A 22,835-nucleotide genomic window follows, 5' to 3' on the forward strand; every position below is an offset into this window, starting at 1 on the left:
GACCACAGAATTGCGCTGGAGGACCTAGAGATTCCTACAAAAGTGTTCTCCAGCAGAGAACAAATGAGGAAGGCATTAGTGGTACGCATGGCCATCGGGTCTGGTCTACCAGACACCTTGTTGCCAATGTGTATTTGTTACCTGATAGCCTTTCCAGTGAGCAGAAATGATGGTGGCAGCCTGATTCTGGCATTTCTGTTCCTTAAGTTCCCGTAGGAGCCTACGAGACTGTGGAAGAAGGGAGGGGGTGGATAAGAACCCTGCAGGATCTATGTCAGTCTCTGTCAGGTTGACCATAAAATCATACTGAAGGTCCTACAGAATCCCAGAGATAGCATTATAATCTAATCTGTGGATAATCAAATCCGCAAAAGTTAAATTTGAATGTATTGGGCCGATTGTACAGTGTTTATTTGTGACTAATAAAGCAGGCTAATTAATTCACTGGAACTGATTCCGTACTTCCCCATTGATTCAATGGATCAAATCTAATTGGGACTAATACACTATGTAACACGATTTTTGCTCCAGGGTTATAAATGTCATTTCCTGTTTAATTGTGCAGGACTTACTTTGAAAGTAGTTGTTATGCTCCATAAACTTAGTTTTTGTGGCTTAGCTTTTGTTAGCAACTCGTAAACCAACTGAAACTAAATCAGACAACCCAAAGCGACTTGTCAGGAGCAACTTCTCTCTGGTGTGAGAGAATTGGCCATCTGCAAGGATGTTGCCCAGGGGACACCCAGATGTTTGATGTTTTACCATCCTTGTGGGAGGCTTCTCTCATGTCCCTATGTGGGGAGCTGGAGCTGACAGAGGGAGCTCACCTGCTCTCCCTGGATTCGAACCGCTGACCTGTTGGTCTAGCAGTCCTGCTGGCACAAGGGTTTAACCCATTGCACCACGGGAGGCTCCTAGATAACTAGATACTGAGGAGTGTTTGTCTTTGAAGATTTTGTTGTATAAATAGGTGATTATAGGCACACCCAAACTAATTTAAATGACCAGAAAGTCCCAGAGTTTGTTCCTGTTACTCCTGATTTTATTGTAGTCATACATGTTTTATTTATCCATATAGGTCCTAGGTTCAAATCCCAGATTCAAATCCCGGGAGCGGAATGAGTGCCCGCTGTTAGCCCCAGCTCCTGTCAACCTAGCAGTTCGAAAACATGCAAATGTGAGTAGATCAATAGGTCCTGCTCCTGTGGGAAGGTAACAGCAGTCATGCCGGCCACATGACCTGGAGATGTCTACGGACAACGCCGGCTCTTCAGCTTAGAAATGGAGATGAGCACCAACCCCCCGAGTCAGTCATGACAGGACTTAACCTCAGGGGAAACCTTTACCTATATATATATATATATACACACACATATACACATACACATACACATGCATATACACAGTAGTCTCTCACTTATCCAACACTTGCTTATCTAACATTTTGGATTATCCAACGCATTTTTGTAGTCAATATTTTCAATACATTGTGATATTTTGGTGCTAAATTCATAAATACAGTAATTACAACATAGCATTACTGCGCATTGAACTGCTTTTTCTGTCAAATTTGTTGTATAACATGATGTTTTGGTGCTTAATTTGTAAAATCATAATCTAATTTGATGTTTAATAGGCTTTTCCTTAATCCCTCCTTATTATCCAATATATTCACTTATCCAATGTTCTGCCGGCCCGTTTATGTTGGATAAGTGAGACTCTACTGTGTGTGTGTGTGTGTGTGTGTGTATGTGTGTGTGTGTGTGTGTGTGTGTGTATGCATATGCTCCAAGTACAATCACAACCCTATCAAAGAAAGCCACCACTCCATGGCAGTCACACGTTCACTGACAGCAGCAACATATCCGCATGAGCAGCCTAATTATCACACCTCTCCCCATTCACAAAATTATACCATTTCATCAATTCGTGTTTCATGGTTGTACCCCACATACTCTCTTAACCCTGCCTTCCTGGACTTCTGCTGCTACATATTTTTTTAAAAAATATTTCTTATAGAAATTTCACCTTTCCAGCAATTTTGTATTTTTTTAAAAAGGGTTTAGGAATAACAAGGGAGATGGGGGTGAATGGAAGAGGATGAGAATCCTGCCCAATGATGTCACTTCAAAAGCAGAATGGTCCCATTGCACAAAATTGCAGGACTGACATGTACTGAAAAGTTTTTCTTATCAATAACAAGGCATGCATTAATTGCAAAGAGGTGACAAAAAGGCAGCAGGATATGCGTGATGTTGTGTCATAGAGATCAGCTTCAATGCTGGGTTGACTCACTCATGTGATAGTTCTCAGAGACTGTTCATGCCACCCCCTCAGGTGGGTTTATATCAATCAGTTTAAAACTGGAAATAAATCTGGCTCTTTTCAATCAGAGATTTAACAAAATAGTCCAAGCTCACCTTCCAGCCTCGGACATGGGCTTGGATAAGAAGAGCTGATGCCTTCATTTTTTCATACTTCTTCTTTTGCTGCAAAACAAAACGTTCACCTTAGCAGAGAGCATACCGCAAGCATGCAAAACCTCATTGAATCAGCATAAGGAGCTGATTTGATTGTGAAATGAATGCTATGATTTCTGCAACTAGTGGAAAAGAGGATAAAGGTCCTGCACTGATACTTAAAGTTCTCAGGATCCAAATCCTCTCCTCTGTTCTTCAGGTAAAGAACTGACACTAGTCAAGAAAGGGCTTCCAAATTCATAGAGGAATGAATTTTAGGGATGATCTGCCTCTATACTGGTTTAACGATATGGCTTTCCCAGAAGAATTTTGGTTATTGTAGTTTATCAAGGATGCTAGGATTTTTCTGAAACAAATTATTTGCCTTTCTGCAAGAATTATATTCTGTAGGAGACCAAATCATTTTGTAAATGGTAAATCAATATATGTATGTTTTGTAGATACATTTCAGCATAGCAAATAGTACTGTGATGCTTGGAATTGCAATATATATATATATATATATATATATATATATATATATATATATATATCAGATTTAATTGCACAGATTGAAGAAATGTTAGAAAAGAACCAGGTTTCCAGTAAAATAGACCAAATCTCAATCCAAACACCTCAGAAGATTTTTTAGTGATTTTGATTCAGATGGACATAGAAACAAGACAAATTGTCAAAAATTGATATATTCCTTGGCTTTCCTTTTGGAGAAATCAGGAATGGCAAAGGAGTGAAGGGAGTGTTGTATTATGATTAGCATCTCTAAACTCTAGTAGCAGATTTTGGTAGGAAAATGGTTTTGTTACTACATCTCTCTAACTCCAATGCATAAGGTTGATCTAGTGGCCAATGTTATTTAATGGTTCTTTCTCCCATGAGCAGAGATGATAAAATGGTTTTGGATGACTCTTCAGGACGTAGGAGACAGTAGTAATGGGTGCTTGCAGAGGAGGAGGATTACACGATGAGTTGACCACTATAGGGCCCTGGTTGAATATTATTTTGCATCTGGGCTCTGCTAATATAGCCCAATTTACCACCATAGGCCACACAACTAACCCACACAATTTTGTGAACTCCAGTTGGCTTCTCTAAATTAATAGGGCCATTAGTTCAGATTTTATGTCAGTATATAATTTCTATCTGGCTATGTTGGTTCAATTTATTGATGTTAGGTTTAATTCATTGATCTTAGCTTTAATTGGATGTTAGGTTTTAATTTCTGTTTTCATATATGGGGTTTTCCTGGGATTTTATATCAGTATTTGCTTGTTTTATGGAAGCATTGAATATTTGCCATTATATGTTGGAATCTGCCCTGAGTCCCCTTGGGGGGATAGGGTAGAATACAAAAAAGTTTTATATTACATTATTATTATTATTGTATGACACAGCAAACAAGAAAGATATGATGGATTTCGTTTCACAAAATCATAAGTCGAACACTTCCCAAGTGACTAGGACTGTGTGATGTATTTTCGGATGATGCGTGCAAATCCCAGTTATTATTATTATTATTATTATTATTATTATTATTATTATTATTATTATTATTATTATTATTATTATTATACAAGATGTACAGTATTTATCACTCACTAATTCCTTTCAACATTCTGTGAAAATTATGACAACTGATGAGAAAACAAAATTGTTCCAAGCTGTTTTGCACCCATCGTAACTCCTACTGTCAGAATCTGTAATCACTCCTCACCAGCACCAGCATATTTTGTGGTTGGCTGGTGCCCATCTTTAGAAACTAAAGGGGCAAATCATAAGCTAGGCAAATATTGCATGATCAGTGGTGGAGTCCACTTTCCCTACAAATGCACGCCAAACAAAGACTTTGAACTACCATCAAAGAGAATAAGAATGCTCTGCAAGTCTAAAATCAGGGATCAAATGTGAGTTCATATCTGCATCTTACCGCGTGGCCCCGGAACCAGGCAGAGATAACGATTTGGCTCTTACGCATCTGTAGATAGTGCTTGCGGCATTTCCATGCACGGAAAGTAGCTTGGATCAGGGCTGCCAGCTCCCCAACTCGCCGTTGTCGTCTGCTCTCCAGATCAAAAAGCTGCAAGGGCAAAGTTGAAAAGCCAGTAATATGGAGTCAGATATGACCATGCTGAAAATTCTCCCTTATGAAGGGTCACTGTGTTATCACAAATACTACGTGAAACTGAGGATCAAACATATCAATTGATTTCTGCAGTGAAGACTGTCAGAGCACATCCCGTTGTGGTTAATTAAAAACTTTCAGTTACCCACAGAGAGAGACAACATGGTTGTGAAATTTGAAGGTTTTTAATGTTTTCCATCCCAAGGTTCTGTCCTATTCCACTGGAAATATAGAGTTCAATAAATGAACTACTTCGAGCAGAACCATTTTCATCTTTATTTATGACCATACACTAGAAATGTTGAAAGAATATGCTTGACAGACTTTTTAATGTGGATTTCAATCAATCTAAATATAAACTGGACTCTTTTCATTCCTGTTCATTGCAGTATGATTGCAGACCACACCTAAAATATCCACATTTGAGAACTGCACATAGAAAAATAAACACAATTCAAAAATGCAGAAGGCAAAGTACATACATACATACATACATCCATGCTGTACGTCAGTGGGGAGAATTCACACAAGCAAGATGTACAGTTTGAAAAACAAGCACAGAAATGTGCTTGAGTTTTAAAAGCATACTCTCAAATGAATAGATTTTGTTTTGTTTTAAAAATACTATACAAAAAGCGAGTATAGGCTGAGTAAATACTGATTTTTTAAAATTAGCTGCAATTCATGGTTTAAATTCTTGATACTGTGGTACTGTCCTATGCCAATAATTTCCCAATAGTTGCTAGTGCCTCCTTTGTGTCATTGTACCTTACGATATATAATTATGGAAGTCTAAGGAGTGATATGAACCTTTCCTAAGAGGCTTTGGAAGATAGCCCTCCTTAATGCACTCTCCTACAAAAAGAAATTGCCATAAGATGCACTCTAGTAAGCACGGGAAACATTTTCACCATGATTTTGCCTCCTCTCCCCCAATCATTTTAAGCCCAGGAAAGGCCTTTTAAAACAATAGAATGGATCTAGAAGTTATTTCTTGTTCAAATCCTGATTTTTAAAAGGCCTTAGCTTAGCTTACAATGACCCAATGGACCAAAAGCATTGCAAAAACTCCTTGATAGTATTCAGAGGCATTCTGGAGGGCAAAGTTTTATATAAAAAAACTGGGTAGGCTTGCTGTATTACACTTCTTAAAATCTAGGCATGTATTTTGCATATTATTCTAATTATTCTAATTATAAAAAATCAGCTCATCAATTGTGGCATCTTTTCCTTCCCCAACTTCATACTATTTTTACAGTTACAGATGATCTGAGAGAACCCTTATATCCCTTACTTCCTCCTATCTCTACACCTTCACATTGCCTCTCCTATCTTGCTTCTTACTCATATGTTGTCAGTCATAATATTCACTCTTCCTCTTTTCATACTCCCCCTTTCTTCTAATCTCAATTCCTTGCATTATACCCCATATGTTTCTTAAGTGCTGCTGTTCACACTATTCATTCCTTTTTCTACTCCTTTCCCCCCCAAAATCACATTCTCACAATGCACCCCATTCCTTGCTTTATGCATGCTGTTGCTCGCAATATTCACTGCTCTTCTCTTGTATTCCCTCCGTCAGTTTACTTCCCATGTCCTTCCACTGTTCACATGACTTCTTTTCTCTTCCTTCACTCCTAAACTTTTTTTTAAAAGGACCATTTTAGAGAGATGCACCTTCACATGTTGCCCCATATAGCTTCAGCTACAATGGCTAGATTAATTTTTAACAAAAGCTTTGAATTCAAGCCAAATGAAAATCCACATAGGCAATGGATAGCTGCCCTAGGTTCATCCAGACAGGCCCTATATCCCAGGATCTGATCCCAGGTTTTCTGCTTTAAATTGGATTATATGAGTCTGTACTGCCAGATAATCTGGGATAAACAGAAAACCTGGGATAAATAGAAAACCTGGGATATAGGGCCTGTCTGGAAGGGTCCCTAGAATCCAGATAATGTCAATCAAACAGTGGGTATGATAACTCTATTTCTGGGGCACACAAAATGCCCCTGTGGGATTGCAATGCAGCCTATGAGCCTTCACACTTTGCCCACCCTAGTCTACCCAAAAATTAAATAGTGAATAATATTGCAACATGACACAGCCAAATGGTTTGAATCTGTATTACTTGCAGCTGTGGGCAATCAACATTTTTGTGATGAGAGACCATTGGACAAAGAAAGTTATTTCTGGCACTACCTAAAGTATTCCTGCAAAATAGTCAATACCTACAAGTGATATACATGTTTACAAAGTGTAATTTGGACACATGTGTAAGTTATTTGTCATTAAGACGAGATGTAAAGATTGTAATACCATGTATATACGCATGTATAACTCAAGCTCATTTATAGTCAGTCAGGTTTTAGGGCCAATATTTTGATATGATCAGTGGATAAGTTAAGGGTACTTCTGCAGAGAAGGAAAAGCACCTAAGCTGCCTTAGCTGGCAAACTGCTCCTGTCCGTCACCATTTCCCTTTCCAGACATTCAAAATAGCCAGAAGCAGCACCATGGCAGAGAGAGTGGAGGGGATCAGTGCTTCTTTTAGGTTCTCCTAGTACAGTCTTGCCTGGTGGGTCTCAGCCTGTGGGTCTCCTGATATTTTGGCCTTCAACTCCCAGAAATCCTAACAGCTGGTAAACTGGCTGGGATTTCTGGGAGTTGTAGATCAAAACACCTGGGTACCCACAGGCAGGGCCGGCCCTAGACAATTTTCAAGTGTAAGCAAGCATTCTTTCCCCCCCCCCCCCCCAAAAAAAAACTAATCACTGAATCGCTTCCCCCCCTCTCCTGGCTTCGGAGGGGGGAGCCTCCCATTGCCCCTCCGAAGCCGGGAAGGGAGGAAAGTACGAAAGAGCACTATCCCTGAGGTGTGGAACTGCGGCACGGGGATGAGTGCTTCTTCACTCTTCCCCCGTTCTCGGCTTCGATGGGGCGGTGGGAGCCTCCCATCACCCCTCCGAAGCCAGGAAGGGAGGAAAGTGCGAAAGAGCAGCATCCCTGCTCTCCGAGGCATCTCAACTGCACCCTCTAGCGGACTGTGCCTTCTGCAAGTGCGTAGTTGGCGTATAGCTTGAACTGCCCCTGCCCACAGGCTGAGAACCACTAGCCCTTACCTTTTGCCACACTGTTCAGAGAAGAGGATGGTTCCCTTTTTGTTAAGAGATACAGTCATCTCATTGACCCGTGGAGAAGTTGACTTGGGTTTGTGGGTTGGGCTAACATTTCTAGACAAATACATCAGTATATAGAGTGTTTCTTACTGAAAGGGGAGTGAGAGTGGGAGCTGGGAATATTGGCACCATCGGAATTTTTTATAGGTGAATCTCATTCAAATTGTTACTTTCAACCAGATAATATTTGGCACAGCTCTTCCTTCTTGGCAAGCTAGTAACTAACACTCTTAGTTCCTCCTCCTTCCAGGCCACACTAATAGCATCAACTTACTGTACGTGGTGTTCGTATGAAGATCTTTTTGTATCCATATGCCAGTTCCTTAGGATCGATGGCCAAACTGCTCAAAAGGGTCTGAACGCCATTCCTGCATCAGGAAAAGGATAATGGGGAAGTGATCAGAAAGTATCTAGTCTAATTATGCGCAGTACAGACAGTGCTGTGGTCACTCTGAATTGGTTTGGAGAGCAACTGGATTGTCCAAAATATACAAGGCATTCTGAGCCATGTCCTTGATGTGATAAAGATGCCAGCTACAACTCCAGTGTGGTATGACAAAAACGAAGCATGGCATTTATAGTTTGGAAATAGTACTTGCTCCAAAGTTTCTACGTCCGTTTTATAGTCTTTAGCTTGAACAACTGCATGCTTGCAGGTATTCCAATCTGGGAGTTATGGTTTTGATTAATCCTCTGCTGTCCCACATTCTCAGCTGCTTTAAAAATGTCCCAGGCCTCTTCTACACTATCATACAAAATTCAGACTATGGCATTTGCTTTGAACTGGATTTTCTGGCAGTGTAGACTGATACAATCCAATTCAAATCAGATAATCTGGAGTATCTGCTTTGACAATCTGGATCATATGACATTGAAGAAGGGGCCCCAGTCTCCTCTCGTTTTTCCATATTGGGGACTATGCAGGAGTAGTTCAAAGTGCAGTAGTAGCCTGGCTCAGATAACTTATTAGGGAGAGAGGAGAAGTACAATCTTGCTCTTCCTAGGAGGCTCAGTCAAAAGCAAACCCCTGTGTTCTTCCTTATTAATAACTTGTGCCATCTTGACCACATTCTGATGTTGCTTGGCCACAAGCCATTGCTGCCAATCCATATTAATGGAAGAATTCTACATAAAGTTGTCTTAATTGCCTGTTTATGGTGGATCCTGGGCTCTGGGAAAGGGTCCAGTTAGCAGCACATAATTAAATAAATTTCTTGAACCCTCAGGAAATTGTCTTTCCTCTATGCTTACCTTGCACTTCCTTTCCACTGTGGCCAGGTCTCCTTGCATAGCATCTTGTAACGCTCCAGACATGGCTCATAGGCCTGCCGATAGGCATAGCCAGCTCGACGAACACGTACATTCTCCAACAGGCCCAGGTAGCGTACCTGTGCCCGAACCAATGCATCTGTGAATATAGCAGGCTTTTGGATGTCATTGGGCCGGATGCATCTGGCAGAAAGGGGAATGTAAGATTAGTCAGATTGCTGACTCCCACATCTCTTCCTGCAGACTAGTTCAAACACAGCCCAGATCTATCCTCAGCTCTTCATGCAGATACACACTACCTTATATAATTAGGGTTCTTGGAGTAGAGGTTCTTCATGAGGGTCATTACAGAAGCTTTGAACTGGGAACCAGCCGTAGGTGGACGTTTGTGTGAGGGTTTTTGAGGGTCCCCTTCAGGGAAGAGGCTGCGCAAGAGCCCATGCTTGGCCTTCCACATGGCCTGTGACAGGTCCCTAAAGAGCAGGTCATTGTTTTTCTCGATGAATCCAGCCACATTGTAAGTCACCTGAAATGGAGAAGATTCAGGAGATAAGTAACTCAGACACATCCTTGTCTGCTCCTTTGGAGGATGGTTTTGGGGAGGCATAAAGAAGAGAAAGCTCAACCAGAGTGCGAACGAGAGTGATTTCTTAAGACAGAAACCACATATTCTGGCCTGCAAATCAGTTCCTTCACTGTTCCCAAGTAACTTCCTGAAACTTAAGTTCTGCTAAAATATTGTTAAGGCTGCAATTTTCTACTAGGAGAATATATACACTGCACAGTTGCAGAGGTTTCATACAACTATTATTATTATTATTTCCGGTATTTCTACCCTGCTCTTCTCCCCTGGGGGACTCAGGGCGGCTTACAAATTGGCAACACAGTGCCATCACATCAACAATACAATACAAAAGGCATTAAAAACTAAAAACATTTAAAACATCACAAAAACCAATATACAATAATAAAACATTACCATGCACCGAGGTAATGTCCTTTCATTCACTAGACTCCATCCTGAGAAATTGTGGGATTTGCTATTATTGTTATTATTATTATTGACACAAAGACACAGTATGACACAGCAAACGAGATCTATAGGCTGGATTTTGTGTCACAAAACCACAAGTCGAACACTCCCCAAGTGTTTAGGACTGTGTGATGTGTTTTCGAATGATGCGTACAGATCCCAGTAAGATGGCCTTTTGCAGTTGGCAGATCGTAATTTTGTCAATATCTATTGTTTCCAAATGCTGGTTGAGATCTTTTGGCATGGCACCCAGTGTGCCGATCACCACCGGGACCACCTGCACTGGTTTCTGCCAGAGTTTTTAAAGTTCGAACTTGAGGTCCTGATAGCGGCTGAGTTTTTTCTGTAGTTTTTCATCCATTCGACTGTCCCCTGGTATGGCGACATCAATAATCCAAACCTTTTTGTTTTCCACAACTGTTATGTCTGGTGTGTTGTGTTCCAGAACTTTGTCAGTCTGGATCTGGAAGTCCCACAGTATCTTTGCATGCTCATTTTCCACAACCTTTACAGGTTTGTGATCCCACCAGTTCTTTACTGCAGGGAGGTGGGACTTGAGGCATAAGTTCCAATGAATCATTTGGGCCACATAGTTGTGCCTCTGTTTGTAGTCAGTCTGTGCGATTTTCTTACAGCAGCTGAGGATATGATCAATGGTTTTGTCAGCTTCCTTGCAGAGTCTGCATTTTGGGTCATCAGCTGATTTTTTGATCTTGGCCTTAATTGCATTTGTTCTGATGGCTTGTTCCTAGGCTGCAAGGATCAGGCCTTCTGTCATAACCACCTCTTCCCATGGCTCGAGACCAAGGTAGCGTGACTGTGCCTGAACAACTGCATCTATAAATACAGTAGGCTTTTGGATGTAGTTTTGTAAGTGACTCAAAGGTCTCTACTCGACGCACACCCATCCAGTACTTTGGTGGAGAATTCTAAGTCTCTCCCCAGATTACAAATCCCAGAATTCCAGTTCCATAAAGTTGAGCCAAGGCCATTAAACTGGGCTCAAACAGTTATAAAATTGTGCAGTGTAGATGAACCAAGGACTACCCATCCATCCTTTTAGTTAAAAAATTAAAACAGACCACACTTGGTCATATAGTAAAAAATCTCCTTGCAGAGTAAATAGATCTACACTTGAACTCTTTCTTTTGCATGATAACTATCTTAATATTGTATATGTGGATGGAATATTTTTCTTTTCTACTTTTTTATTTGGGAGGTGAGGCAAATAGAAACATTCAGTCGCTGACACCACGCACACAGCCTGAACTGGTGCAACTCAAGCCCAGAAAGAGCCTGGAAATAAGAAGCTACAAGAAACATAACTGAACAACCGGGGCAGCATTTTCAAGAGCATTTCCAGAAGAATTTCAATATGAATTTTGCAAATTTTATTCCATTGTCTTATAAATCTTAAGAATTTTCCTCCCGAAGTATAACAGAAAGGAATAGAAAGGCAACAAACTGAACAAACAAGACAAATTACTTTTCCAGCATTGTTGTACTTATTAATAGCAATGGGATCTTTGCAAAACACTGTGACGAGTAGGGAAAATATATTACTTTCACAAAGAAGCTGTCTAAACTGTCATTTGCTTCCTTGGTTAAGAAGGACTTGTGAAGATCACTGGTCCTTGCCTCTACTGCACTGTCTTAATGGAACTGAGAACAGATCAATAAAATACAAAGAGGAACTTAGTGTTTAATAATATATGAATTAATAGGTACCTCAAATTCTTAGCTACTGAAAGCTCATCTATATATATATAAAAGAGTGATGGAATTCGAGCACCGAGCAAAACAACAAAACTAAACACACTCCAAACTCCAAATTTGACCACAAAATCCATTATCCACGCCTCCAGGTTGAAACAACAAAACATCGGGTCAGAACCTCCACGGGATCCACTCACCCCACACTCCTCCAAAACAAGGGCGGGAGAGGGAATGCCCAGCTTTGCCTTTCCGCTCTCTCTGTGACCCCTCCTCCCATGACGTCACTCCCCGGTCGGCCGACAACGGCTGTTCCCCGCGCACGCCCTGCTCGCAAGCTCTGCCCCCCTGGGAGCCGGAGCCCCAGCTTCTCCTTCTGGCTGCCTCCTTCCCCTCACTCGCCGCCATCATCAGGATCCCTCACCAGAGCATCCTCCTGAGCTTCTTCACCAAGTCAGGGAAAACGCCAGGAAGTCACAGGTACCTCCTCCAGGCCAACTTGAATACCATTGCATAGCCTTGCAGCATCAAACCCTGGCTGCTTCATACCTAGGAGACTTCATTGTTGCCCAACTTCAATACCATTGCATAGCCTTGCAGCATCAAACCCTGGCTGCTTCATACCTAGGGGACTCCATTGTCGGCCAACTTGAATACCATTGAATAGCCTTGCAGCATCAAAACGTGGCTGCTTCATACTTAGGGGACTCCATTGTCGGCCAACTTCAATACCATTGCATAGCCTTGCAGCATCAAAGCCTGGCTGCTTCATACCTAGGGGACTCCATTGTCGGCCAACTTGAATACCATTGAATAGCCTTGCAGCATCAAAGGCTGGCTGCTTCATACCTAGGAGACTCCATTGTCGGCCAACTTGAATCCCATTGAATAGCCTTGCAGCATCAAAGCCTGGCTGCTTCATACCTAGGGGACTCCATTGTCGGCCAACTTGAATACCATTAAATAGCCTTGCAGCATCAAAGGCTGGCTGCTTCATACCTAGGGGACTCCATTGTCGGCCAACTTGAATACCATTAAATAGCCTTGCAGCATCAAAGGCTGGCTGCTTCATACTTAGGGGACTCCATTGTTGCCCAACTTCAATACCATTGCATAGCCTTGCAGCATCAAACCCTGGCTGCTTCATACCTAGGGGACTCCATTGTCGGCCAACTTGAATACCATTGAATAGCCTTGCAGCATCAAAGGCTGGCTGCTTCATACCTAGGAGACTCCATTGTCGGCCAACTTGAATCCCATTGAATAGCCTTGCAGCATCAAAGCCTGGCTGCTTCATACCTAGGGGACTCCATTGTCGGCCAACTTGAATACCATTAAATAGCCTTGCAGCATCAAAGGCTGGCTGCTTCATACCTAGGGGACTCCATTGTCGGCCAACTTGAATACTATTAAATAGCCTTGCAGCATCAAAGGCTGGCTGCTTCATACTTAGGGGACTCCATTGTCGGCCAACTTGAATCCCATTGAATAGCCTTGCAGCATCAAAGCCTGGCTGCTTCATACCTAGGGGACTCCATTGTTGGCCAACTTGAATACCCTTGCAGCATCAAAGCCTGGCTGCTTCATACCTACGGGGAATCCTCTTTATGCCACCTTCCATGCCACAAAGAAAACCCCACTAAGGACTACGCCACAGCAACGCGTGGCCGGGTACAGCTAGTGAAGTTATAAAGGACTACATCTCAGTCAGCAGTCAGGCTCAGTCAGGCTCCTTGTAGTATTTTATCTTTTTTTTTTTTTACAATAAAGATAAAGGGATAATATTTCAGTTTACTGCCTCAGACTTCCCAAATGTCTTGGATCATCAAAACTCAAAATCTGGTAAATCTTTGTGAGAAGATAGCACCAGCATTCTGAGATTCTTGCCCAAGACTCAAAATCTAGAAAGGTTTTTTATTTTATTGCAACTCCCAGAACCCCCCTCCCAGCCGGGATGGACAGTGGTCCTAGCTGTTTTACAATAGCAACTCAAATATGTCTGTCTTTTGGAAACAAGACTAAAATCCATTGCAGTCCAGGAATGGCATTTTGTTACTTTTCACTGTCTGCTCCCAGGGACCACTTACCTTGCCAGCATAGTGGTGAATACGAAAGCAGTGTGCAGGCAAGCTGGAGTCCATTATATGCTTGGCATTCTGGGTTACTCTGCTCTCATAGCGTTGGTTATCCTTAAATGTGACATTGAGCTTGTTGAGAAAGGTAGTTTCATTCACTTTCCCTGGACGAAGGCATTCCTCATCCAACATGGCCAGAATCCCACCTGTGTTCTGCACAAAGAAGGAGTAGTTACAACCCAGTTCTTGTTGCACCTCTCTAAGTCTTGATCCAGAGAAGAAGGACACTTCTCTCATTTTTTGACTTGAAAAGGCAGGGTGGGGAAGGGGAGAAGGCCACATGCAGACTTCAACAGTTTTTTTTCTTTATAGTTATCAATGTTCACTATTAGATAGTTTAACTGTTTCCAGACAAGCATTATATGAGTTTATACTGACCGCATAATGCAGTGTAGATGGTGCCCGAGTCTCTCTTTAACTTTACTTATTTTAGGATCCAGGATAATCTGTTTCCAATAATATGTAGAAACCTGACCCCAGGTCTTCCAAGTCTACCTTAATCAGATACGTCATTGTTTCTGACATTCGCACAAGCATTGGAAGAAAAGGCTGACTATACAAGTGGTGCATAGCCTCTAGTTTATCCACCCGATTCTGGAAACAACTTACATCTTCTATCAAGTTGCAGATGATGCTGTTATCAAAAAAGTCCACAGAAGTCCAAGTAACCCCCTGAAGAAGAGAAAGAGCACAATGGAAAGAAAACTCACAAATGGCTTCCTATGTTCCATTTCGAAAAGCTGCCATTTTCCCTGGCCAAGAAGGAACAAACTTAGGGATGCAAGTAAGGCCTCTTCCACACAGCTGTATAAAATCCATATTGAACTGGATGATATGCCTTGATATTCTGGGTTATGTGGCTTTGTAGAAGGGCCCTAAGGCTGAACCTTTATGGTATGGGGGTCAAAATGACCACTCTGAGAATGACAATATCAGTATAGTGATATACATTTAAAAAGTAGTGAGAAGTCTGCAAACTGGGGACTGATACCAAGACACAAGAACTGAAGGATCTAAAAAAGCTTGCCCAAGGCGACTGTGCCAACATTAACAATACTGAGGACACCAAGAACGATGAAGCTTGATAATTTCAAAGAAAGGAAACCCCTTGACCTCCCTAATAAGTCATTCATTAAAGTTGCAATTCAGTGTGGAAAAGGTCCTTGAGAACATATGAAAAGTCATACAGGGTCAGATCAAAATCTATATGTTCCTATAGCCATCACTTAATGCTCCAAGAATTCCCAAAACTCAGTAGTATCATTTTGCTTGTTTTCTTCAGTGATTCAGACGCCTGCAACCCCTGATCTTGGAGACAGCATAATACACCCACCACCATGATGGTTTTATTTTTTGTAAACAAGGAATTTGTTTATCTTTTGTTTCAAAATAATCATTCTGTTCTGGGCAAGACACAACAAAATAGGCAACTTGGTATATTCTGCAAAGCAAGACTGAAATTTTCTTTCCAAGACCTGGATATATAGAATACAAACGAATTACTTATTTAGCTGTATTATGCCATGCTTCTATTAACTTGTAAAATGCATGTGCATTTTTCTGGCTTTATGGTAAATTCTTAACAGTATCAGTAGCTGTCTGCTTGCAGTTATTTGAATACGTACTACTGTACAGGGTGTTTGAAAAAGAACTCCATAGTTTTAAGTATAATTACATTAAAACTAGGGAGTTCTTTTTCAAACACCCTGTATTTTCTTGAATAATAGTCACAATTTCCCCCTTTTTAAAATGAAAAATGGGATGTGACTATTACGCGGTAAAAAACTAGCTATGGGGCTTCACCCAGCCAGCAGTTGCATCAAGCCATGTAGCCAGAAAAGAGGGTGTGTGTGTGTGTGTGTGTGTGTGTATAAAGTTTTACTCTCCTGTGTGCCTGCCCTTTTGGCACTAAGGGGCTTGACTGGGCCAGGCAGTCGGGTCAAGCCTCATAGTGACAAAGAAAGGGAGCAGCTATCTTTGTGGCACTAAATGCCCAGGCAAGTGACCTAAGGGTGTGACTATTATGTAAGGAATGAAAAAATACCAACTTTTGCCACCCTCAAAATCGGTGCAACTATTATGCATTGGTGACTATTATGAAATGAAATATGGCATTTCATTTTACTGTGCAAACCATTAATACAAACAAAATCTACCTCGCGAATGTACTCCTCTTGCTCCTCCTTCAGGGTTAGCAGGATGAAGATTTGCTGGAGCTTTTCATTACAGTAATTGATAACAAACTGCTCAAAACTGTTGTCCTGCAAAAATGAGGGAATAAATGAAATCTAAAGTATATTGGGCAAAGGAGTGTACCACTCCAGATGTTTTGATACATTCAAAGTGTGGGGATTCATCCTGGACTACTCAAGTCTAAATGTAGTCAGATAGATGATAGAGTTAGATTGAGGGAATCCTTTCCTCATTTCCAAAGCATGCCTAGATAGGATTCAACATTGTTTCCTGCTTCCCGTCCTATTTAGGTCAGCCCACCCTTTGATGTTTTTAGAAATGTGATTTCTCCTAGGGCTTTGATGTAACTTCCCCAATTTGATCCTTTGGAATGTTTATGGCCCTAGAGATGAAGAGGCGACCCACGAGGCTTGGCCGCCATTCCAGCTTCCTGCTTTGTTCCAGAGAGGATGCACCTCTGTCCTCTATTAGTCAAGATGTAGCTTATCTAGGTCTTTGTTATTTTGATCCATCTATGTGTATTAGAACAGGATAGATTAGCTAGTTAGGTCCTAACCTTTTCTATCCATCAATGGATTTCTTTTTACCTCAATAAATGTTTTTAAACTTTAAAGCTAACTTTGCATCCCTTTGCCTTCCTGAATACACAGAGGCCTTCCAAACTCACACCCGCATAAGTCTCACAGTGCTGCAGTTCTTTACTCTGCTATTTTAATGGGAATTTACCTCATAAAAGAGGGTGATTAGAGCTTAATGGCTCTTCCATTTCCAACACAAAGACCCTGCTGAGTGAGACCAATGGGAGCCAAAGTCTGAAGTGACAAAGTTTTCCCACCTCTGGGGTGGATTGGAAGACTCTGCCTACTTTCTTCAACTCAATCCCCATAATATCATACATTCATTTTTTCCTCTTATGTTCCTTTATTTATAATATGTGCAGACCATATTTTAATATCCTAACAGGACTGAGTTTCAAGACTGTTATGAAATCTCTGTCTTCAGAATATCTGCCACTCACTTGAAAAATTTCAAAGCCGTAAATATCCAGAACACCCATCACTTTCTTGCGCTCAGTTGTTGTTACCTATGAAAACAAAGAACCCGTGTTTTATTGAATCATGATGTTCTGAAAGCATTCACACTCTTAATCTTTTGAATCATTTAACAGGGAATAGATAGGGAAGGCTCTTTTATCCACCCTTATTAAATGTGATAAAAACAAGATATGCATCCTACGAATAGCCTGCTCAGGAATACCGAACCCTGTTTGTCTACAGGTATATAAATGCCACTTCAAGGGGATCTGATTCATGTCTTTAATCAGATTGATAGAGCTACCATGTATACTCACTTTGATGCTCTCATTAATCCTGTTAATCAGCCAGTTGAACAACCGGTTATATATGTTCTTTGCTAGGGCATCCCGCACATAATAACCCTAGGAACAAACTCAGTTAAAGCAATACAGCAATAAAACAATATACATTAAAATTTAAATATTTATGAGTATTAAAAAACAGATGAGAAAACAGCAGCAGACAATTAAATCCACCTCTGCTCTCCATCTCACTCTCCCAAAAGGCTCTGTGGAACAGTTAGGCTTGAATCAGTTTTAATGCACTCCTATAACCCTGAAGAAACTCCTGAGGGGTAAATTCGGTCAGCAAAGTACTACTTGCTTCTTGAAATCATCAGGCTAACATAAAATACCTGTACTTTCAGGTACAACTGGTACAACTTTGTACCAGTGTTTGAAATTGAACGTCAAAAGCAAAATCTAGTATGCAACAGAAAAATTGTTGTTCGAAGTGACTCAAAGCCAACTTGAGCCAGTATATACATGTGTATACATGCACATGTATACATGTGCATGTGTTTCCTTATATGCCATACTCACTTGGGGGACACTCAGAGTTGTCACCACCTTCTCTTGATTTGTTTCGACTGTGCGAGAACATAAAGCGTGCTCCAGTACAGATTCATCCAACTGGATCAGCTGACAGATCTCTCGTACCACTGCAATATGAAAGATGTGGGAGTGGAAAAAGTGAAGGTAAATGCCCATTTTTATCTTTTTCTGACAGTGGCAACACATCGCAAGTCATGGAATTAGATGTTCATGATTGAGGCAAGGCTCTGCAATAGTGATGAACAATTGCTCTCATCCCTTCAGGGCTTCATGAAGGGTCAGGTTTAGAGGTCTGGCCAAAGGCAGGACATGGGCAGATGGTGAATATGATCAAGGCCTGTGTCCACCTTACATCCTCTCATTCATACTCAAAGATACTGAGAATTACACACACACAGTGTCTTTTATCTGCACACATTCACTCTTTCTTACTTATGTTCACTGGGAGAACTGGTGTGTGGGGAAATGAGTAGTAACCACCCCCTGTGCCTTCTCTCTATCAGAATTAGCTCAAGACATTTTCTATCAAAGGCAAAGGATATGAGGCTTCCAAAGCTGCTCAGCTGTAGAAACTCTGGCAAAATGAGCACAGGGAGGGCAAGCTTGCATTGGAGGCACAGAGCAAATAATGTTGTCAACATAGTTCTACCCACCTATTTGCCTATCTACTGGAAGGGAAGTCCTCCTCTCTATGTGGACTGTGATTTCAATCCACCTGATTGAAATCAAATTTTGACAAAATTTGGGACCCATAATTGCAGTGGGAGGATCATTTATGTGTGCTGTCCTCTCCATTATAGTTGTGTCCACACAGCCCATCAAATGGTTGTTTGGCAGGCTTTATCTCAAGAAGATGGTAGGGTGGAGGACAGAGTTTGGCCAGCTATTTTGCAAGCTCATGTTGACCCACACAAAAGCAGTGTCTCTGAGTACACCTCATGAATATACAGTAGTGACAGTGCTTCCTAAATTGCAGTGCACAAAATGTTGAAACCTAGGCTAAGCTGAAGAGTTGTAGGTTTTGTGTATGTATCAGTTGTGTAAATGCCTCCCATTTCTGATATTAAAGTTTTGTGCTTGTAAAAGTAACATAGAAAGTGTCTTGAGAGATTATGGCACAAATTGAACCATCATATAGCACTAAAATATGGCAAAAAGTTGTAAAAAAGGTTCTTTTAATCATGTGGAAATGGCAAAAACTGGGAATTGCCATTCTTCTAAATAACTTGCTTTCACACTCTGTCCTGGTAAACTTTGAAACTCATCATGGAGTTTCCCAAGAATGCCTGAAAATTTGGAAGCAATAAGTTGCACTATACAGTATTTCTAACCTAGGAGATGGGATAATCAGAGTAAACCTTCATTACCTTTTAAAAGTAATGCAACAAATGTGAACCAAGTTATTATTTTGGTGCAACAGTAAAAGTTTCTAGTAATGTATATACTCAAGTTTAAGTCAACCTCATGTATAAATTGGGCTGTTATAGTTTGGAAAAGTAAATGTGTTGAAAATTGCAATCTCTGCATGCCTATACTCACTGCTGGTTAGACTGTATGCCACTCTAGGACAGATATTTCCAAATTTTTGTCTTTTGCGTGTTTTGGACATCAATTCCCAGAAGCCCTATCTCACTTGGCTAACAGTTAGAAATACTGGGAGCTGAAGTCTAAAACACCTGAAGGACCAAAGTTTGAGAACCACTGCTCTTAGAATTAGGCGCATCATAATTTATGGTAACTTTCTACTTGTTTGTTTATGTTTTTGTTCACACCCATTCTCTTCCTGCATCACACAGGTTTCACTTTGTTCTCTGGGTCTCATCTGCTCATCTCTCATGTATTCGTGTTTACAATTCATGCAGCATGTGTGATATGGGCCACTGGTGAGATGTTCCAACTCTTTCCTGATACCATATAGTAGAAATTTTCCTTCTTTTTACCTTTCCTCAAGAAGATGAAACCATGCTGATAAGGCATATATATTTATGAATAGAACTATTTTTATATATATTATAAAGAAAACTAAGTTTTATTGCTTTCTCTGCTAGTTAGTGTGTGGTTGAGGGTGGGCTGGTGAGCTGATCGAACCAAAACATGCTCTGCTCAAGAGATCCACTACAACCTCTCATGTTTTCCCAATTAAAATATGTGTGCTGTTTTTGGATGCTTGTCATTATCTGCTGAGATAAGGGAACCCCCTATTCTCTTCTACCCTAAGCACCCCCTACCACTATTAGCATTTCTTAATAATTACACAGAACTAATTCTCCATGTTTTTGGACTACAAAAATCCCTCTTTGCTTGATCATGGTGGCTAATTACAAAAAATGTAGAAGGTAGCTAGTTGGAGAAAGCTGAGAAAGACAAAGAAATAGACAGATTGTTAGGACCTTCCTTAAATGTCCGTCGTCGTCATCATCATCATGATAAATCCCTTATCTGGAAATGAAAGAAGAAAAGGGCAGCTCCTTGGTCTGAACTACTCTTTATGTAGAGAGGGCGATTACATATTATGCAAACTGGCAGTTCTACATCCCACTCCTCCTTGCTAATAGAATCTGATGAAACAGAATCTAATCCCCACTTCATAGCAATGAAAGCTGTATGGGTGGGGAAACTTAAATATGATAGTGCAATGTTGTTTACTAGATGGTATCATTCAAGAAGAAGTACATGAGATTTGTAATAGTTTCTTTTACAGATCTCAGTAATATTGTATCAGCAAAATGTGAATGGATGGTGCCCCTGCTTGTCTCCCTCACCTGGCTCTCTCATAGAGAGTATAAATACAGTAGAGTCTCACTTATCCAACACTCACTTATCCAATGTTCTGGATTATCCAACGCATTTTTGTAGTCAATGTTTTCAATATATCATGATATTTTGGTGCTAAATTCGTAAATACAGTAATTACTACATAGCATTAATGTGTAATGAACTACTTTTTCTGTCAAATTTGTTGTATAACATGATGTTTTGGTGCTTAATTTGTAAAATCATAACCTATTTTGATGTTTAATAGGCTTTTTCTTAATCTCTCCTTATTATCCAACATATTCACTTATCCAACATTCTGCCGGCCCGTTTATGTTGGATAAGTGAGACTCTACTGTACATTCCAAATCTATTAGCAAAACAAAAGCAAGGATGGTACAGAAATAAGAATATGAAGCTAATGGGCAGCAAGTTGTAAGCATTCATACATGGGATAGAATGACCATATTCTCAAAATCCCAGTAGTGGTGCAAAACTGAGGTTGGACTGAGCTGTCGCTGTAAAGATGGAGATGATGCATCACATCCTGCTGACCTTTGTCATCCTGGATACCACATGACTCTGCCCCACTGGCTTGAAACTGCTCTCGCAGCTGCACGTTGCCCAGTTTGAGAACAACAGCAGTCACTTCCAGCACTGCCATCACTTCTGATGGGGAGAAACCAATGTCTCGCATGGCATCCTTCATGGAAACAAAAGCAGGATAGAACATTATAGAGATCCTTGGCTCGTTGTGTGTTTTCTGGGCTGTATGGCCATGTTCCGGAAGCATTCCCTTCTGACGTTTTGCCTACATTTATGGCAGGCATCCTCAGAGGTTGAGAGGTATATGGCAGGCATCCTCACAACCTCTGAGGATGCCTGCCATAAATGTGGGTGAAACTTCAGGAGAGAATGCTTCTGCAACATGGCCATACATCCTGGAAAACACCCAACAACCCTGTGATTCCGGCCATGAAAGCCTTCGACATCTTTGGCTCATCACCTTACAGAAATAAACCAAGATATAAGATAGTACTGGAAACAGAGGCAAAATCCAATGACAAAAATGGGATGTGAGGCTAAAAGGACAAAAGTAACAAGAAACACAGATATGGTCTGCACAGTTCCATACGTTTTATAGGTCTGCTCAATTGTCTCATAAAAATGTACTTCTAAAAGGGCATCTACAGTATAATGTTAAATAGCACTGTATACCATCCGCACTCAACAAGAGTCATTCTCTTCAAGGTTTCAGATAGTTATCTGGTCAACCATGCTGTTCCAAGAATACTTTGTTCCAGGCCTTTCCTCCTTGTTTTTCTGCATCCCACTTCCATAGCCATCATGCTCAGTCTTCATTTTACATTCAAAACTTAAATCAAAACTTTATTTGCATCCTGCCCCTTCTCCCTGTGGGGACTCAGGGCGGCTAACAACATGAAATAATAAACAAAGCAAATGGGCAATATAAACAATCAATCATAACCTTTGGGGAGATTTCTTACATTTTTTCCCTTTGGAATATTTTTGGCTTTGCCTCTTATTTATACAAGGATAACAGCCACACAAGGAGCTAACCTTGGATAGTCATATTGGTGTTACGATATATAGGAGAGCCTTTTGCCTCTCATTGATCAATACAACTCAGATTCCCAAGCCACCAGAGTGCAGCTCGTACCTGAACAGCTTTGAAGTTTGTTGCATCATGCATACCCTGCAGGCTTGTGGCATCCTTGTTAAGGTAGCCATACAGGCTACAATCTCGCTCCAGCTTTAGTTGTTCTGTTGAAGAGAAGAAACTGTGGTCATTATCATAACTTTCTTTAATTGTCCTCCCATCATCCCTTCCTTGACTCCTTCACATCAAGGAGTCAGTTATGTCTTCTCCATTCTCAAGTCCCTAAAGGAACTCCATAAAATAACTTATTTCCATTAAATGCATAAGAATAATATGTTTGCTGAATTTCTGGCACAGTTCTATTTACATTTACTCAAATTCACATTTGCAAAGAGTGCTTTTTATATATAGTTGCACACCCAAAACCTCT

At 40.8% G+C, this 22,835-nt stretch overlaps 1 protein-coding gene across 1 annotated transcript in view; it reads right to left on the reverse strand.

The window, feature by feature from the left end:
* Nucleotides 1-22,835, reverse strand: part of LOC100555455 (unconventional myosin-Ia) — an 82,625-nt gene that overhangs the window by 18,800 nt on the left and 40,990 nt on the right. The window contains exons 9-21 of the mRNA XM_062971638.1: nucleotides 22,466-22,569; nucleotides 21,340-21,487; nucleotides 18,019-18,137; nucleotides 17,473-17,559; nucleotides 17,140-17,205; nucleotides 16,085-16,189; nucleotides 14,538-14,600; nucleotides 13,881-14,081; nucleotides 9,347-9,573; nucleotides 9,030-9,230; nucleotides 8,053-8,146; nucleotides 4,405-4,554; nucleotides 2,421-2,489 (exon numbers count right to left, since the gene is read on the reverse strand). Coding sequence (XP_062827708.1) covers nucleotides 2,421-2,489; nucleotides 4,405-4,554; nucleotides 8,053-8,146; nucleotides 9,030-9,230; nucleotides 9,347-9,573; nucleotides 13,881-14,081; nucleotides 14,538-14,600; nucleotides 16,085-16,189; nucleotides 17,140-17,205; nucleotides 17,473-17,559; nucleotides 18,019-18,137; nucleotides 21,340-21,487; nucleotides 22,466-22,569 — 1,634 coding nt within the window. The remainder of the gene's footprint in view (nucleotides 1-2,420; nucleotides 2,490-4,404; nucleotides 4,555-8,052; nucleotides 8,147-9,029; nucleotides 9,231-9,346; nucleotides 9,574-13,880; nucleotides 14,082-14,537; nucleotides 14,601-16,084; nucleotides 16,190-17,139; nucleotides 17,206-17,472; nucleotides 17,560-18,018; nucleotides 18,138-21,339; nucleotides 21,488-22,465; nucleotides 22,570-22,835) is intronic.

This window comes from Anolis carolinensis, chromosome 2 (assembly GCF_035594765.1).
Source record: "Anolis carolinensis isolate JA03-04 chromosome 2, rAnoCar3.1.pri, whole genome shotgun sequence".
In the NCBI taxonomy this organism is placed as follows: domain Eukaryota; kingdom Metazoa; phylum Chordata; class Lepidosauria; order Squamata; family Dactyloidae; genus Anolis; species Anolis carolinensis.